Source organism: Heloderma suspectum, chromosome 1, assembly GCF_057233095.1.
Source record: "Heloderma suspectum isolate Gila_16-S chromosome 1, 16-S_ref, whole genome shotgun sequence".
Lineage (NCBI taxonomy): Eukaryota > Metazoa > Chordata > Lepidosauria > Squamata > Helodermatidae > Heloderma > Heloderma suspectum.
Window position 1 is genome coordinate 307,384,445 of NC_139458.1, and position 19,626 is coordinate 307,404,070.

Sequence of the window (19,626 nt, forward strand, 5' to 3'; positions counted from 1 at the left end):
TGAACACCAAGGTGCACGGAACGCTGTTACCTTTCCCACCGAGGCGGTACCTATTTATCTACTTGCAATTTCTTGCTTTCGAACTGCTAGGTTGTCAGGAGCTGGGACTGAAGACGGGAGCTCACTCCGTCACGCAGCACTCGGGTCTCGAACTGCTGACCTGTCGACCTTCCAGTCTGCAGTTCAGCGTCTTAACCACTAAGCCACCGCAGCCCCCAGGCATTAAGTACCAGTATATTAAAAACAATAACAACACAAAATCAAAGTAACATCTCAGGTACTCCCATGTAATGGACGTTTGTCATTTAATTTTGATCTAGTATTGTAAGCTGCCCTGAAAACTTATTTGAAAGGCAGGATAACTTATAATAAATAAATACGTTAACATTCTTAATAGGACTTGCACCGCTTCAGTACGAAGCAGGCAGATTCGGAGGTGCCTCGTCATGTTACGAAGCGTATTAGACCAGCACTGAGGTGCCCTGTAGTGAAACAGCTCCTCCACAAGGTGCCTCGTCTGCCTTGGAGATTCGTAGCTCTTCTAATGCCTTCTGAGCAGCTGAGACAGTCTGTCTCCAAAATATATCAACTTCTGAAAGATCACGCAGAGAGGGGGGAGAAGGAGGAGGAGGGAGGGAGGAAGGCGAGAGGATGAGGGAGGAGGGGGGAAGGGAGGAGGAGGAGAAGGAGTGTGCTTTGGCGAATGGGAACTTTAGGGCTGAACCTAAGCCAGCAGTCTCCAATCAGAGTTAGTGGTGGAGGAGGGGGGGTCTATATAGTTTTGCAAAAGGCTGTGTTTGTTCATTGTGCGAGGTGGTTGGTTGGCAGAGGACTGTGTTTGGTTAGATCCGGGGGGTGTGCATGCATTCATTGCAGCTTCTTATATCCTTTCCTTTTCCACTCAAATCTGTCTTTTCTAGATTATTTTAAAAAACCATTTACTAGTTAGCTTCATCTTGGCTTCTTCCTTCACTCCCCCCCTGTGCTGTTCCATTGTTCATTGCATGAGGTGGTCAGTTGGGACTCGGGAGAGGGCAGTGTTTGTTTTCTAAGTTTGGTTAGATCTGTGGGGTGTGTCCATGCACTCACTACAGTTTCTTATTCCTTCCTCCTAGTCCTTCCCTATTCTACTCTGTCTTTTCTAGATTTTTAAAAACCATAGTCTTTTCTAGATTTTTAAAAACAAACATTTACTTCTTGGCTTGTTCCTTTGCTCCCCCCTTTTAATTATTATTCAACCATTTAGTTTTTTCTTTCTTTCTAAATTATAAAATAGAGAAATATTACTGGAGCAGCTACCAGTGCCTTGCTGTATTGTCCCCCATCCCCACCCCGTTTCTGAAGTGAACTGTCTGTTTCTTTTCCAGCTTGATGCTCAAAAAATATAAATTAAAGAAAGGTTTTTTCCCCCCTATTCTTTGATTGATTTCTCTTCTCTCTTAGCCCGCCAGCCACTGTCCTGTATTTCTTGAACTTTATATGTTTTCCTATAATTACTAAAACCCTTTTCTTTGCTTGTGTAGCCTTGTGTAGAAAAGCTTAGAAAGGAAGGAACAACAGCAGGCCTTTGTTACTGCTTTAGTGTAGCACTAAAAGACCTGTTAATATTTTAACAGCCTAATTTAGCATTTTGAAAGCAAGGGCACTAGTTGGAGGATTAAGCATGAATGTGAGAGACATGCTTCTCTGCTAAAGCAATGACTTCTCAATAATTTGGAACATGAGATGGGAGCATCACCACATCAGACATGGAACTTCATGAACAAATATGGTTTATCCTCTTCCTGCTCCTTCCTTTGGACATTAAAGTTTGTTTCTTATCAAGCTATAGGCTAGACAGCTACTGCGCAGGCTACCACACAGAGCTGTAAGCCAGGATTCTGGTGAAACCTGGCCTACTGTGACTGAGATGTATGTTGGTACACACAACCCATTCCGTCCCATTTAGCTCATTCCACGAGCATGAGCTGCTCAGCAAACTAGAAATGGTTTGTTTAATGTGACATTTGAGCCTAGGATCCTGGCTTGTTGCTCCCTTTACAAACCAGGATTCATAAGCCAAGAACAAACCCTGGTTTATGATTCTGGCCTGTAAAGGGGAAAACAAGCCAGGATCCCAGATTCAGATGTCATATTACATCAACCATTTTTGATATGTTTAGTGGCTCATGGCTAGTGGGAGGAGTGAAGTAGGATTAAACAGGCTGCGAGGACCAATGGCACGCAACTTGTTCACACTAGCTGGCTTTCCATGTGAAAGTGGCCAATGGGCGGGACTGTACAGGCCTATTTCCCTACTTGCTGTTGCTTCTATAGCAGAGTCCCTTCTCTTCTTGCTTCTGCCATGGGAGAAGAGAAAGGAGAATTTTCCTTTCATGCTTGAGAGAGGCAGAGGCAGAGGCAAATATAATTCTACAGGTCTGCTCCCATACAAAAAGACCAGATTCAAGTAGGGAGCAATGGGGGGAACTTCTCCTTTCTGTCCCTCTCTGTTGCAGGGGCTGGGTGGACACCCAACTGAATCCAGTGAGGATTCAGATAAAATGGTAAAGGCTCCAGTCACTAGAAGAGGCCAGAAGACAATAACTGTAAGTCATTGCATATAGTCACAAGGAATGAAAAGACAGAAGAGAGTAATGATGCCTCCAAAGAAACTACTAGTGCAATAATCATGGAGGGAAAGAGAAAGTGGGAGAGTATAAAATCAACAGTTGAAGCATTAGTTAGGTAGGATTGGAGGTCTGAGAGGTTGTGTTAAATAAACGGTGCTAAGCCATAAATCTTGGACTGCTAGAGGACAGTTTTGTCTGTGTTAGTATGTGGTGGTGTGTGGTTTATATACTAGAATGTCTCTTGTAAACCTCCATAATAAAACATCCCTTCCTCCCTTCTTGTTCCAAAGGGATTTCCCCAAGGTGGCTAGCACTGGTGAGGTCCACTGTTATTGTTTTACTTTTTCCCTTTAAAAGAGAGATGTGCCTGTTTTTCTTTACTTCGGAAAGGATTCCTCGATGAGTCCCACAAATGTCAGGGGAATTTTCTACAATAGTAGGAGATACAGCGAAACAGACAGGGGCTTCATGGGCTGAGGTGAAAAACATGGCTCATTTTTAATTCATGTTGACCAACCAGCTCAGGAGAAGAGGAGATAAGTAATCTTAAGGATTTCATATAGGTAAACTTAGGCATTTAAAATCCTTAAAATCACATCATTCAGCTTTTGAAGTGTGGTAAAAGTCCAAACTGGACTTGGAGGTCCATGCCCAGCTCTGGACACATGGGTAAGATTCAACTCGAGTTTATTCGTATACAACGAAGGCAGCTCTGTCAACCCAGAGGCAGCCCAGATCAACACTCACCAGTTACATTTATAATCATAATGTGGCTAAATAAATGTGACATCAGCCAATGTGACATCAGCCAAGCCTAGCGCACATGTCTGTTCATGATCAATTAAGCTTTTACTGGACCATCACTCCCAGCCCCTTCTCTCAGCGCCCTGTAACTTTTTGCAAGGACAACTGTTCATAGGCCTGGAGCGAGTTGCTGCGAAAATAAGATAACTTATCTCTACTGTCCTAACAGTTTCTTCTTCAGTACAGAAGAAACAAAGACAACAGTTATGGGCTTTTGAGGAATCTGCCACATTGACACAAAGAAGCTGATCAGCATGGCCTTGCCTTAGTTATTTTCCACAGAAGTTACGCAAGGGGAGTCTCTACACAAGTGATGTATTGCACCCTTGTGATTGGAATTTTGTGGGTTCTTTGCCTGACGTCATCAACCTCCAGGATGCCTTGCGCACATTTCCCCCTTTATCATGCTTTCAAAAAGATTGGAGATAAATAGCAATAAAAATTAATGGTGCCATATTGGCAGTATGTAATGCCTGCTTAGCACCATGAACTTGTGGAGGAAGGACATTCCTCAGTTCAAACCACGTGTCTCTTGATGGCCGATTGGAGAGAGTAAAATGCCTCTCTGCAACAAAGGGAGACAGATCTGATCCCCCATCCCACCAAGCTCAGAATCAGTGTCCTCTGTTGATTCAGAGCGCCCCATTAAGTTCAGTGGGGCTTACTCCCAAGTGGTGCACTTGGAAGGCTTACAGTGTGATCTTATGTTGCAGACTTACAGTGTGATCTTATGTCTACTCAGAAGTAACTTCCATTGACTTTAGTGGGACTTCCTCCCAAGTAGGTTTGCCTAGGGCTGCGAGGAAACAGTACAGCACAAGTTAAGCGATGAAAGCAAGACTCCCCCCCGCCCCCCTCCTTTGCACACCTGCCAGAGAGGGAGAGAGTCGCTTTCTCTATGCAAACCATGTGTCTGCTGTGTAAAGAAGTCCATCCCAAACTCACAAAGAAAGTGAAAGCAGAAAGTCCTAGAAAGGATGTAATCTTTTTGCTTAACGTAGAGACACCCCTCTTGAGCACACTCCGGGAGAGAGCGGAGGACAGGAAGGCCTGGCATGCTATGGGGTCACGAAGAGTCGGACATGACTTAATGACTGAACAACAACAGAGACACCCCTAGGTTTAAAATACCATTTGTTGCTAGACAGTGCTGGCTCTTCGGCTTAGAAATGGAGATGAGCACCACACCCTAGAGTCGGACACGACTGGTTGGGGACACCTTTACCTTTTTTAAACTAGTAACAACCTCTAGCGGATTTGGTGATTTGTCAACATCGGGATTGTGGCTTTCACTCACCTGACGTTAAATTCCGTTTGTGACTCTATGGACATGTCAATAAGACATGCAAATAAACTATAGCAAACTGATATTGAATGCAGAGATGTAAATGATATGTAAGCACTACCAATTCCCTGGTAAGTATACATAAGATGGCAGCCAGTGGGTTGCCCTGCACATTCATACAGCATCTGCAGGCAAGTTCTGTGGAAGGGGTGGCCAGCCTGGTTGGCAAGTGCACCACAAGTCAGGTCCAAAATATGCAAGAGCCATTCAATTGCACATGGCAGATATTAGCCAAGGGGGAGGCAGGAGTGCAGGTGTACCTTGATCGTAGGCCAGGCTAGGCCCGTGGGCCCACCTGTTACCATCCAGGGTTGCTACAAATTTCAGTCCACACCTCTTGTGGCAACAGCGGCATGCATGGTGCCAGTTGGCCAAGTGTGGCTTCCGGTGTTACATGATTTCCCTTTGAATGCTTTGTTATAAAGCTGAGAATTCCCAGGGATTCCTCCAGTATCTGTGAAACAACATAGAAATAAATAAATATTCATTTTAATTGCTTACCTGATCAGCTAGGTGGATAAGTTGTTGTTGTTGTTCAGTCGTTAAGTCGTGTCCGACTCTTCGTGAACCCATGGGCCACAGCACGCTAGGCCTTCCTGTCCTCCACTCTCTCCCAGAGTGTGCTCAAGTTCATATTCATTGCATCAGTGATGCATCTCCTTTTGCCTTCGATCTTTCCCAGCATCAGGATCTTTTCCAGTGACTTTTCTCTTCGCATTAGGTGGCCAGAATATTTGAGCTTCAGCTTCAGTATCTGACCTTCCAATGAGCAGTCAGGGTTGATAAGTAGTTGAATTTAAAAAGGTAAAGGTGTCCCCAGCCAGTCGTGTCCGACTCTAGGGGGTGGTGCTCCACCCCCTAGATTAGAAATCTCCATTTCTAAGCCGAAGAGCCAGCGCTGTCCGAAGACGCTTCCATGGTCATGTGGCCTGCATGACTGAACACCGAGGTGCATGGAATGCTATTACCTTTCCCGCCGAAGCGGTACCTATTTATCTACTTGCAATTTCTTGCTTTCGAACTGCTAGGTTGGCAGGAGCCGGGACTGAAGACGGGAGCTCACTCTGTCACGCGGCACTTGGGTCTCGAACTGCTGTCCTGCTGAGCTTCCGGTCTGCAGTTCAGCGTCTTAACCACTAAGCCACCGCAGTCCCCTGTTGAATTACCAGCACCTAAAGCAGTTTGCAGGTTTTTGGAAGACAGTGTGGCACAACTGTTGGGCATCTGGGTTCCGGTTTTTTGCTTGGCTGTGAACTTGGAAGGGTACCTCATGCAAGTCAAACTGTTTCCTGTGGCATAAGTGACTCATTTTGCTAGGAGTTGTATGGATGATGAGAAAAGTATGATAATCTATTCATGGGTTTATCTGCCCTGCTACTTAAACAGGTTTAGGACTGTGAATATACTTAGGGCAATCTATATCTATATCTATATCTATCTATATATATCTGTGAGTAGCTATAGCAGAACAGCCTTGGATCTTGCACTTTAGGAAGAACTAGGAAGGCTACCGTATACTGAGTCAGACCATTGGTTCAGCTCAGTATTGTCAACACTGGCTGGCAGTGGCTCTCCAGGATTTCAGACAGGAGTCTTTCCCAGCCCTACCTGGAGATGCCAGGGATTGAACCTCGGGCCTTCTGCAGGCAGGCATCCAGGCACACCATGTGATTTATTACTGAGCTACAATCATTCCTCAAAGAGAAGCTGGCCCTGTTCTGAGGTACGATCGGTGAAAACACGTGAGAGGGCCTTTTCTATTGCAGCATCAAGAATGTGGTGCTTATGGCCCTGGGAGGTTTGGTTGGCCCTGTCTTTACTGGTATTTCACCATCAGCTGATACTCCCGCTGCATCAGTGGGCCTTCAGACTATCTGCTGCCTCAGTTTCTTAGCTCTTTATTATTTTAAATGTGTTTGTCAGCTGTTTTTACACTTCGTTATTGTTTTTATGCTTGCGTATTTTTATTGATTTACTGATTATTGAGGTGAGCTGCCTTGCGTGCTTCCTCAGAACTGGAAATGCGAGATAGAATTTTCCTCATTCATTCATTCGTAAATAAATGCATGCATGGTTCTGTAAAGACACAGTTGAGTGTGCACTGGTTTGGAAACAAATAAACCTATAGCTGGAATTACTTCTCTCTGCATTGCAATATCATGTTTTTCAAGACAGCAAAGCCCATTCCCACACCAAGGGCTAGATAAATAATAATCATAATGGTACATAAACAGTATACATCAACTAAAGAACATAAAGAGTATACATGGATTAAAGAACAGACTAAAGAACGTAAACAATATACATGGACATATCTTGCACTTCAAAATACAAATATTGAAAGAACAATAACTGAAGAGATAAAAAAAGCACCAGAGTTGCATGATACGAGCCCATGTTGATTACACCCTTGTTTGCTGTACCAAAGTAGAAGAGTTGATAAAGTCTTAGGCATTAGTCCACTCCCCAATACAAAGCTGCATTTTCATGCATAGGAGACAGAGCTGCACGTGCAACTGGTCTTGTTTGCCATATCTTCAGCAGCAACCCCTCCTCTGAAGAGTCAAGCCACTTTTAAAATCAAATATGTGCTTGTTTCATTGGCAAGTTGGAACTGTTGCAGCGTACACAGCAAGCAAGTAAATCTTCTGGTGCATACAGTTCTCGACCCACATGTATATAATTTTTTCGTATTGTGGTCCAGGTTCAGGCCTGTTTGGAGATACAGATATCTCTCTCAGTAGCAAGCTTGTAAGTAACCACTTGCCTACTCACCTGTGAAAAGTCCTGGTCCACAAGTGCATCAGATGGTAGAATGGACTGCACCACCTCAGACCACATGGGGGTCACATTTTTTTTAATGTGCCCACACAGGAAGAAAAAAACACTTCCTGCAAGTTTAAAAAAATAAAACCCATCAGGGAAAATGGTTCTGGCCCCGCCCAATTGCTGCTTTGCTAGTTTCTACCTTCAGGGAGTTTATAGTTTTAACAGGGAGCATTAAAAATGTCATTTTCCTCTCCACAGTCAGACTGAAATGGTACAGTCCACTCTATCACCTCATTCTGTGCATGGGCAATCTGGGCCTTAAACTTCCCTCCAAGTAAGCAGGGTCGGTGGGTGGGCATTATAAAAAACCCACCTTTTTTTGGTCAAATGGATTATATATTTCCCTCTGGGTTAAAGATGTGCCACAAAATGACTTCCGTTGGCATGCATGAGCAGGCAAGCTTTTTCTTTTTTAAAAAAATTAGGAATTCTCCAGTGGTTTTATTTCTTGCTCTTTAATTGCTGTTCCTGAAGGATAAGCTCTGACAGTTAAGGGATCCGTACATACAGTGCTGTGCTGCTTGAGAGCATGGGCTGACTCAGTTTTATGATATGCTTAACAGTCATGATGCTACAGTTGGAAGACATTTAGACATGGGTAATTGATTGATGCCTCTACACACGCTGGAGGTTATACTCTGTGGAAGTGAGCCCATCAATAAGGGAGGAGGTGCAGTGCTTCTGTCTATTAATGGAAAAGCTCTGGAGGGAGAGCAGGCTTACAAGTGAGCATCCTGGAGCGACTGGAGAAGGGAGGACAGTTGCCGAGCCGAGCAGACTTCCCTCATGTTTCCCACATTTGCTGTGCAGCGGAGTTAGAAATATAGTGCCATTTACGTACTGTGCTTGTTATTCTTGTTAACCATGTGGATGACAGGAGGACGTACCAAAAGTATATCTTCTCCAGATCCTTTCCCTTGTATGTAGCAATCCAACAATTCTAGCTTTGCAATCTTCAGGTATTCTTTGTTTGCTCCTTCCTCCTTTTCAGAGGATTTTTGAGAAGTAATTGCTGCTGTTTTGTTTTGCTTCCAAGATGTGACTGATGGTGTATTTTGTCCCCCACACTCCACCCCCTTCCTCCAATCCACAGATGCAGAAGATGGCATAGCAACGGATCCAACCTTCCACCAAACTGGAGTCCCTCTGTGCACTGCAGTTGGACTGATGTGAAGCTTTTGTTTTGGACTGAAGAAGCTTGTCCACAGCTTGTCCTGAAAGCCATTCTCTCCTAATTCATGAGCCAGCAGGATGTGGTCGCCGTGCTTTCAGAACGCCTTCTCATAGCTGCATACAAAGGGCAAGTGGATAATGTTGTGCAGCTTATCAACAAGGGTGCCAAGGTAGCCGTTACCAAGGTAACAAGAGAAAAACTCCTTACAAATTCACTGAGAACTAACCAGACTCTCAAACCATTCTCTCTGATAAATGTCTTTCTGGCTTTGAAAATGTAATTGTTCCTGGAAGTTGTGTGGATGAAAGTGTTTTATTTTTGTTTCTTTGGCAATTGCATTTAGATGTGAAATAATCTTCCTTTTCTGCTGTTTTTCCTTTTCCAAGGGGAAGACGCAACAGCTTCCGTTAATAAATGTGCAGAGTTGAACAGTAAAGCTATTATATATTTTTTCAAAGAACACATTGCAGTTTGCGCTGGCAAAATTAATTGCTGTAGAGGAAGAAAAATCAAAATGTAGTTCTTCAGGGCTTCCTGAGGGAAAAACACACACCAAGTATGCTTAAAAAAAGAGGAGAGAGCATCCTATTTGGCTCGGGGAATGTTATTTCAGTTCTTTATAAAATATATGTAGAGAAGAGAGCTGTGGATAAAAACTTTGTCCTCTAATGGCTTGTAATGGCTGTAGATAGAATATATACTGTATGCTATGTAGTATATACTGTGTAATAGTATACATATATTGTGAAATTCTAGTATATACTGTGTAATTCTAATGTGTTTTAGAGTCAAGGTTGTAAAGCATCTGTGTGTGTAAGACAGAGAGAGAGAAAGAAAATTAAGCTTATAAAACTTTGAAGCAGTATTCTGACAGGCTTCCAAGTTTCTCAAAATTTTGTTTGGAATGAAATTGTCTTCCAACCTTTAACATACAAAAGAACTGAAAATGCCAAAATCGACACTTCTTTTGTCTTGAGGGACTGAGACAATGACCTGTGTGACATATAACGACAAACCATTAAACCATGGTTTATTGAATCATGGGTTGTTGTTACATGTGAACCTGAAACTATGGGATAACTGTGTTGTTAACTATGAACAACCCACAGAGAGAACCCATGGTTTGTTGCTGGGTTGTGAACTGTGGGTTGTTTAAACCATGGGTGGTTGTTATATGCGAACCCAAAACCATGGGTTGTGCCACCAGGCTGCAGAGGTGGTGGGCAAGTGTGGTCCAAAAAACAGCCACTCTACAGGCCAATACTACAGTGTCACAAAGGCATGTGGGATAGAGGGAAGAGAGGAGTGGGTGACAGGGGCGGGAACCAAACAACCGAGATATTGAAAAAACAACCCACAGTTTGCTCTATCATCTGGCAGCCAAATCTTGGCTTAACTCTAGATAAGGCAGTAACCCATGGGTTAATTAAACCATGGGTTATCATTATGTGTGAACCAGGTCTTTGTATTTTATGTTGTCCCGGAGGCAAGGAGTTGGGAATGGTTGCTTCTCCGTTCTGCCAGGAGCTAGCAATTTTAATGCATGCTGTTGCTCCAGCATGAGTGGAATGAAAATAAGTGGCAATCAGCTAGCTTTAATGGTAGATGCAAAAGCCTATCATTAAAGGGTCAAGGCATGCTAAGAGGTCAAGACATGCTCGAGTCAGGACATGTTAAGAATGCCAGAGAAGGTAGGCAAAATTTATGTATTTATTACATTTCTATGTAATAAATATCAGCCAACAGCTGAAGCTCTTGCATTTTGGTGATTCCTTGTACCCCAAGTAAAAAAACAAACCAGTTACCTATGTTCTGGGACCTAAGGCAGTGACCTATAGTGACTATCTAAAAGATTCTGTGTGTTTTTTAAAGAGCATTTTTTAAAAGGTTCTGTTGGCGCTTTCTAAACTGTTCATTTAGGGTGCAGTCCTGTGCATGTTTAGACAGAAAAAAGTCCTACAGCTCCCAGCACTCCCCAGCCAACCATGCTGGCTGGGGGATGCTGGGAACTGTAGGACTTTTTTTCTGTCCAAACATGCACAGGATTGCACCCTTAACTATACTTCTAAGAGCAAATGGTTACCGCTGCCTTCAATAGTGGCTAATACATAGGAGAAAGATGGCATTCTCTTCTGCCTTTTTTGCCCTGCTCACTTCCCCTTCTTTCCTTGATTCTACCACCCCCCACCTCACCCCCATCTACCTACACTCCATTTCACTCAACAGTTCCTTGAGACTGTGGGCCACTTCACACATTACCTTTTAGGTGGAAGCTTAATACATATTAGGTGTACACCTCAAAAATGTAATGAGTGGATGCAAAGAGCATATGTTTGTATTCATGTGCATTGTATAGGTACACTTGTCAGGGATTGGTGATTGGCTGCAGCTTCCTGTTGAGTGTACACTTGGTAGTAAACCTGGACTTGCCTCTGCATAATTTGTGAGTCTAAAGCCATCTTCAGGTGTTCATTTTTCCATGTTGAATGAACGTATGAGGAGACAAGCGCTCCAGCCCCCTGTCCTGTTGTCACACCTGTCGCCCTTTGTATGTGGAGGGTGACATTCTGAAGAGGAGAGCCTCCTGTATTTGTGGGAGCTCTCCATACAACCCTGATTTTCCATGGTTCTTAATTGCATGAAGAGCCCCCATGAATACAGAAGGCTCTTCTGTTTAGACAGTTGCCCTCCATAAGTAGAGGGCAACAAAACTTGATGAGGGAGAGGGGCAGGGCTGGAGTGCTCCCTCCCTTCATGTGTTTAGCCTATTCAGGTTTAGCACACTTGAATAGGGCTTAACTCTGTCTGAGGAAAATGAAATAAACCTATTGGGGCCAAGCTGGAATGGAATTCCAGATAGGGCTCAATCAAAGCTCCTTGAAACACTGAACTGGGAACCTATTGGTTTCTGGGCTTTGTTGAAACTTCTGGTTTTAACCTTTAAATCCCTAGGTAGCCTGTACCTCTGCAGAGTAGTGTCTGGATGCAAACATATAAAGCTTTGCAATTGCTGCTTGTGTCACAACTAGTTATGTGTATAAATAGCTATTTATGTAAGCTTTACATAACTTTCTCATTTTAAGATCTGCAACAAACTTTTTCCTGGCCAGCCACTCAGTATGAAAGGGAGAGAGGCAACGTAAGATTTTGTTAGAAGATTGTAGCAAGAGTTAAGAGGCTTCCAGGTGTCAGCTTGCCCAACAACAGTAGCCACAAATCTGGAAGGAAAATGGGATAGAAGATGTACCTGTCCTTGCAGATGTCACAGTTCAGCGATCCTGTTTGTCTGGTCACAAGTTGAATGATGCTATGGAAGGGGTAACTAATGACAGGTAAATAAGGCTGAACGCCTTAGCGATCTAGGGTTAGAATGGCCCCCTTTCCCTGCCCTGTCCACACTGTGTTCCTGCTAAAAATGATGGCTTTCAGCTGGGAAATTGGAGTCCAGATCTGTGTTACTCAAGCCCTTTCCTTAGCTCTGTGGCACAGGTGGCCAACCTGTAGCACAGGTGCCACACGTGGCACAAACAGATACGGGAGCACCTGTGGGCTTGACTGGGACACATGGCACTGCTGCTGCCTAACCAGCTCAGGAGACTAAAGGTGAAATCATGGCAAGGTACAGGGAGATGCATATGTTCTAAAGAGTGCCCTTGAGTAGCTGTGGTTAATACTCCAGGCTTTTGTTTATTTATGTGTTTTATATCCCACCTTTCTGAGAAAAATGGTGCTTGTAATACACTTGCCAAAAAGGTTGGCCACCAGTGCTCTGGGGTACTTGGTGCTTGGCGTGAAAGTTGCTGCCTTCTCTCTTGCATTCTGATCCTGCTAGTATGTGAACTCTAGCAGCAGCGGCCACAGTGGATGTCTAGCTTGCAGGTGTCTGAACTGCTGTCTGGCAAAAACGCTGTGATTCCTCCCTTAGTGGGTGATTACATTGCTGTTGTTACCATTCTACTTCCCTTTGGGCCTTCAGCCATAACAGGGATGGATCCCCAGCGAGTAATAATACAGTTTTATTTGCACTTGTATGCTGGCTTTATATTTGTAATTTGTTGTGCATCTTGTACATACAAAACAGGGAAAGGGGGTGTCTAAGGCTCAAAGAGGTAATGATAAATTTCATAAAAGGCAGGCAGTGGAGGCATAATTAGATTAGATTTTATCTGCCTTGGTGATAGTTGCTCTCCTTTGTTGAATTTGAAACAGAGTTTTCATTTTAAAGCCTGACTGTACTTGGGTGGGGTGGAGGAGCAGAATTACTTTGATTTCTTTGTTTGTCTGTTATGGTGGCCAGATGGTCTTTTGTTGCTACAGTGATACCTGGGGCATAGGCTATAATCCATATGGTTAATATAAAAGAACAACTGCCAGAAATAAACATCCATTTAGTATGGCTCCACTGTGGAAGCACCTATATTTCCTGTTGTTCTAGCTGAGTAATTACTGAGGTGGACCACTGTAAGGAAATCTTGAGCTGTGCTTTCAAACTGCTTGATGTTTTACAAAGCCAGTCTGTTGAAACATGCTGATATTTTCTCCTACAAGTATTCTGTCCTTGGATGGTGTAGTTTATGAGGAACTAATGTTCTTCTGTATGTGTGTGCTTACAAAAGATGGATACTTGGTTCTAATAGGTGTATGTGGGTGGCCAATTTGCATTCAAAAATCTCACTCACACCAGCGTTGAGATCCTCTCTATCTCTTGGAAGCATGATCGGACGCATCCTCTCTGAAGCTTTCAGTGGAGAAAGTATTTAGGATTCTTCCACTGACAGGCTGCTCAAGTTATTTTTTGAACCACCCTAACTGTTGTGGCTAGAGGCAGCTCAGTATACAAACTGGTTTCAATCATCAGCCCTGTCACTCTAAGCTTTTCCTCAATGATCTGCCTGGGACAGCCTTCTTGCAGGGTGAGAAGCCTCTATTTCAGAAATGAGAAACAAGAAGCGTTATTGTTGCATACTTCCTATGGCACTTTTCTCACACATGTGCCTTAATGCAATGTTTCCATGGTTTGATAAAGCATAATTTCCTTTTATGTCTGAACTGGGACACTGGTTTAAGCTCTGACCTCAAACTGGGTCTGTAAACTGTGGTTTAATTCTGGTTTGCAATCCTGGTTTTAAGTCAGAGCTTAAACCACAGTTTCCCAGTTCAGATGTAACAGGAAATTGTGGTTTAACAGACTCTGGAAGTATTGCATTAAGCCATGTGAAAGAAGGGAGGAATGAGTGCACTGGCACAATACTCAATATTTATCAGACTGAGATCAAGCCTTGATATGTGAATGAGACTTGGGCTCACAAGCTCCCCTTCCCTTCTCCTTTGGTGTGACCACAAGGAAGATACTGGTGGCTTTCACTTCAGTTTTAAATAACCTCAATATATTGTTATTTCAGGGCCTGAATAAACTGCAGGTAGTTTTAACTATGATTTAGGAAAACAAGCCAACTTCAAACCATGGTTTCTGAGTTGACTTGTTTCCCTAAACCATAGTTAAGGCTATCCAGAGTTTAGGGTTCAGGTGCAACAATAAAATGTGGTTAATTGAAAATGGAACAGAAACCTTCTGGTCTCCTTGTGTTGGTGGCTCTAGCATGTTTAGTGTTATGACCAAACCAGGCCTTTGTCTGAATCTGACTGTTGTCTTGTTCACACCATTTTGTTTTGAGCAAGAAATAAAAATTTCCAAACAGCTTATTGCTGCAGAATCATGTGCCAGATTAAAGCTGTTATCCTTACTTTCAGAAGAATAAGTCTGATAGAACTTCTGAAGAAATATGCAGAGAATCAGGCTACACATGAACCTCTGCTGCTTTTTCAATAGATTTGAAGGATTAGATTCCTTGTGGCTGGTGGTTTGGAGAAGTGATAAGAGTTCCAGCATTTGCTATTAGATTTGGTTAATTTATTATTGTTAATATTATTAATTATAATCTTGAGGGCCAAAACAGATGCTACTTTAAATCTCTAAATAGCAGCTTTTACTCTAAAGTTGGCACAGGGCCCCTGATTCAGATTGGACCCTAGCATGGGGGCCTAGTGGGGTTAGGATCCAGATTGGGGCCCTGTGCTCTAGAGTAAAAATGAAAAAATGGCATAGCTGCGGGATATGGATTTAAAGTAATGTCTGTTTTGGCTCTTATATAGCACCATTTATGCAAATAGCGTTTTACAAAGAATAGGTCTGACAGGTCACTACTTCAAGGAATTTACAGTCTGAATCTCTTCAGTTTTAGTAAACACTTAAGGGTACAATCCTATGCATGCTTAGACAGAAGAAAGGCCTACAACTCCTAGCATGTTCCAGCGAACCATGCTGGCTGGGGAATGCTGGCAGTTGTAGGACTTTTTTCTGTCTAAACATACATAGGATTCCGCCCTAAGTGTTTGTTTTGAACCTGAGTTATTCTGAAGCTCTGAGTTCCACAAAAATGTCTTGGAAGCATGTTTATCTCAGTGTCATATTGAAGAGTATTAAATCATCATTTTGAAAGCTACAGTTCAGTAAGTAAGAAAGGTGTGGGTCTTCAGGAACTCCTCTCTTTGGGTGGAAACAAAAATCTGAGTTGATGCCAGGCCAGCTACTTTGAGTTTAATGCTAGTGTGAAATCTGGGTAGATGATACTCTCTAAATGTTAAAGTTGCCCTAGAGCACTTCTGAAAACGACAGTCATGTATTATCATAGCGTTTGAGAACATAGTGCTTTGAAAGTATCTGGGTGAAATCCAGTGAAGGTTTTCCGCTGATGGAGCTGGTTCTGTCAGTGGAACCAGGAGAGGGACAATTCTCCAGCTCCCCATGGACTCTCAAAAGGCTTCTTCACGTGGAGCTTTTATCCTGCTATTGAGAATTGTTACTCACTGAAGTTTGTGGGTCCTTTAGATGATGTCGTTAACCTCCAGGGTGTCTCTTGCACTAAATTACCTTTGTTCCACTTTTAAAGAGATAATGAGCTATCAAATTACTGAGCTTGAGTTCGGCTTGAGTCCCCCCCATGAAAAAGGAAAAGCTGCAGTAAGAGGAGCTAGACCAATGAAACATATGGAAGATTCAGATAAGAGGGGAAAGGGGAGGTGAAAATGGGGGGGGGGGAGTCAGTGTAAAGGGAATCCGTCATGATCCTGCATTTAAAACAGGCGCAGAAAGCGGTATAGAGATGCTCAAAATCTGCTCTGGAGGGTTGGGAGATCCTCTGGAGCAGATTTTCAGGGGGCTACAGGAGAGAGGGAGAAAATCCGCTTGTGCGACATTAGTTTCCTTCCATGGATTGCCCAGAACAGTGTCTGGATGATCATGGCAGACAGTATAGTAGGCATTCTAGACTTGAAACCTTGCTGCAAAGGATCAGTTTACCACATGTGTAGTTCTGAGAGCTGATTCAGACATTACTTTATTAAAGAAAAATCCAGAGTTGATCTCATCTCTGATCCCACTATAATAATGTAATGTCTTAGTCACTGGCAGACAGAAACCTCCCTCAATCCGATTCACATTATTCAGAGTTCATGTCAGGATTCGGAGTTGAGCAAGGGTGAGATGTACATCATTGATTTGAAGTTACATTATGAATTTCAGTGTTTCAAAGTTATATTATGAGCAGGAATGCCAGCATGTCAGTGATTCTTCTGAAATAATACTTTTCTTACAGTGAACACATGGCACATAGAGTTTTTATTTTTTTACAAAAGAAGTGCATTTTTAATAAAATAGTAGCCCTATCAATTTCTATTAAATTTTTACTTCAATTTCAGTAACTTCTGATGCTTCTTGGAAACTATACAAATCTATTTTCAAAGGGAAAAGATCCGTAGTTTTTTCCTTTTAAAAAATCTTTGCGAGTTTTGCTTTCTTTCAAAAGATAGACAAAAGTCAATTCCTGATGTTGCTGTAAAACCATTTTATGAAGTTTTGATTCCTGTGATTGCTTCTGAAAGGTTTGTCATTGTCCAGATTTCTTACACTGATATTTAGTTCTGTAAACTGTAGAGTGAATTTAGAGTTTATTACAAAAATATAAAAAATAAAAAAACAGCAGCATTAAGCCATTACACTGCCTGAGAGGGCATGTGAAGTGCCCTTCGGTTCAAATCTAGATTGTAGATGGAGGACAGTCCCATAGATTGCCAAAGGTACTTTTACAAACTTAATACACTGGCTAAATAAAGGTAAATAAAATAAACTACTGAGGAAACACTGAAACACTCATTTAAGTATAGAATGTTGGGTTCAGAATTTGTTTCCGCCAAAGATAGCAACCCCTGAGCTAAATTCCAGCTCAGAACACTCTGGCTAGTGGAAAAGGGAAGAGATTATTTTCATCAATTTCCCCCTCTCCCTGCAGCCACCAGAGCCACTTTACACACTATTCCAGAGAGTTCTCCAATCCTCTGGAGCAGATTTGGTGATGAGGGGACATAAATGGGTGTGTGTGGGAGGGGAATGGATGCAAATCTCCTCCTTTCCCATTCTGCCAATGGGATTCCTTTACTGGATCAAAAGTCCTGTTAAGAGGAGGCAAAGTCTGGATCCACCCAAATCTTTTAAGATTAAATTATTTTTTATTCAAACTAAATCTAAGCGAGTACATTAAGGGAGCAATCCTATGGCCGCTAGTCAGTGGCTAGACAGCCCGGGAACTGACTTCGGAGCCCACACTCCTTCAGAGCCCACACTCGCAGGCAGTTTGGAACGGCTTTACACTCCGCTCTTGTAAGAGGATGCAGAGCAGTGAAAACGGGGCATTCCTGGGGGTGTTCCGGGGCGGGGAAGGCGGAAGTGCTGTTACGACACATCCTATGTGTCATCCGGCAGCCGCCTCCCCCGCTCTGCCTTTCCGCGGCTAGACAGCCAAAATTGGTTGTTTAGCTGCAAATGCAGGGTGGCTGAAGCGCGGAGGGGACGATCCCCTTCACGCTTCTCCTCCCCTGCATTGGATAGGCAGTTGCCTCTGAGTTCGGAGGCAGCCGCCTATCCTGATAGGATTACGTCCTGCGAGTTGTATCCAGTGTTAGTCTAACTTAAGTCCCATTAATTTCAATGGCTCTGCTCTAAGTAGGACTAACATTGGATACAATCTTTAGTACTCTTTATATAGAAGAGGAAGGTAGGAAGAAAAAAACATTTCAGAATTGTGGTTTAATGAAGCAGCAACAAATCAAAGCATGTGGACTTTCATAGGCTAATAATATAGTTGTCCCAGCTTGCCAGCATTGAAAAGGGTTTCTGTCTTCCCTTTTCTTGACCGGAGGCCAGTAAATCTAGCCAGAGTAAAGAAATCAAGTATAAATGTTTAGATAAAAAGATAATTCAAGTATGCATAGCTTGGTAAATATTTTGTTTAAAAAATGCCTGCAAGTTCAGACATATACTTAAACTTGTTTTGAACCCTATTGTTGTTGGAAGGGATCCTGAATTGGGGCCAGTCTACCCCAATTGCTATGTAGGGTCTGTCTGAACTAGTCTCCACATGGTGGCTGATCCTTGCATGTCCAAAACATGTCCTACTTCCTCAGCACCAGTAGATACATGCTGCTACTTCGTCACATAGGTAATTTCCATGCCAGAGTTGATGTTGATGGCGTGAAGTGTCATGAGGAAAGAGGACATATTCACAGATGCTAGTGCTAATGCAAAGTTTTGGACAAGTCATCGCATGAAAGAATTTCTGTCATGTACATCATCTAACAGCCAATATACACAAGCAGTCTTGGGGCTCTTTGACCAGGCTTGCATTATCATGGAGGGAAAATAAGGCATGGCAGCTTATTTTCCCTCCCCGTGTGTGCCTGTCATGAATCACTTAATTAGCATAATTACCCTCGCTGGGCATGGGTTCTTGTGATGTCTGAACCTGGCTGGCTTGTTCTGCAGTTTCTACCCATGGCTTGTTCTATAGTTTCAGGGTGGTTTGTAAATCACCCCAGCCACCCACCCTCGCTGGGTTCAGACATCATGACAATCCATGCCCAGTGAGAGTAATTATGCTGATTAGGCAGCTCATGACCGGCATGCGCTGGGAGGAAAAATAAGCCACGGTGGATCATTTTGCCTCCATGATCATGCAAACTCACCCTTTTAGTTCATACATGTGCCCGCATGGTTTGAACTTTGGCATGGTGACCCAACTGCTTGAATTGGCTGCCATGAATATAAATTGCTGCTATTAATTTGTACATCTGTGTGCATTTCTCACACCGTTCATGATTCACAAGCAGTCATATCTGCTTGTACAAAAGGATTTAGAATCATGGCCAATTCACATACTCATATTTCAGTCCTACCGAGGAACCTCTAGTTGCAGAGGTTGAAAGAACCTCAGTTGCATTCCTGTGATATTTGAAATCTTGGAAGCACTCTGTAATGCATTATTAACGGCTATTATAGGCTATTAGCTCAAGAAGGAAATGTTTTCCACAAACGTTAAGTGATCCTTCAACAAATCCTTCAATGAAGGATTGACTGGGAATTGGAAGTGAGACAAAAGCACATGCTTTGGAGAGAAAGCTGGACCAGGACATGCAGAATGGATGGGTCCTGTGGCGTTCTGCAGCAGCAAGGACTGTCGGAAGGATGCTAAGGACAGCATGTCTGCTGTGTGTGGCTCTTGTTCACGTGGCGTGTGTGTTTATGTATGTGTGGCTCTTGGTCATGTGCCATGTTTGTGTTTATATATGTCATATCTCTTAGTGTGAATTGAAAGAGATAATGATAATAAATCTCTGCCATTCTTCTCTGTTTGCATATTTGTATAGATGCACAAACATGTGGCCAATGAGATATAACCAAATATTTCTGTCTGTATTCATCCAGTATGTGCATAGAGGGTGGGGGGAGCATTTGTAAAAACAAGCCAATG

General features: G+C 42.9%; 1 protein-coding gene across 2 annotated transcripts in view; it reads left to right on the plus strand.

Moving 5' to 3' along the window:
• Positions 1 to 19,626, plus strand: part of ANKRD6 (ankyrin repeat domain 6) — a 122,767-nt gene that overhangs the window by 62,045 nt on the left and 41,096 nt on the right. For both annotated transcript variants that reach the window (XM_084827092.1, XM_084827093.1), the window contains exon 2: positions 8,684 to 8,948. In XM_084827092.1, coding sequence (XP_084683218.1) covers positions 8,829 to 8,948 — 120 coding nt within the window. In that variant the 5' untranslated portion in view covers positions 8,684 to 8,828. The remainder of the gene's footprint in view (positions 1 to 8,683; positions 8,949 to 19,626) is intronic.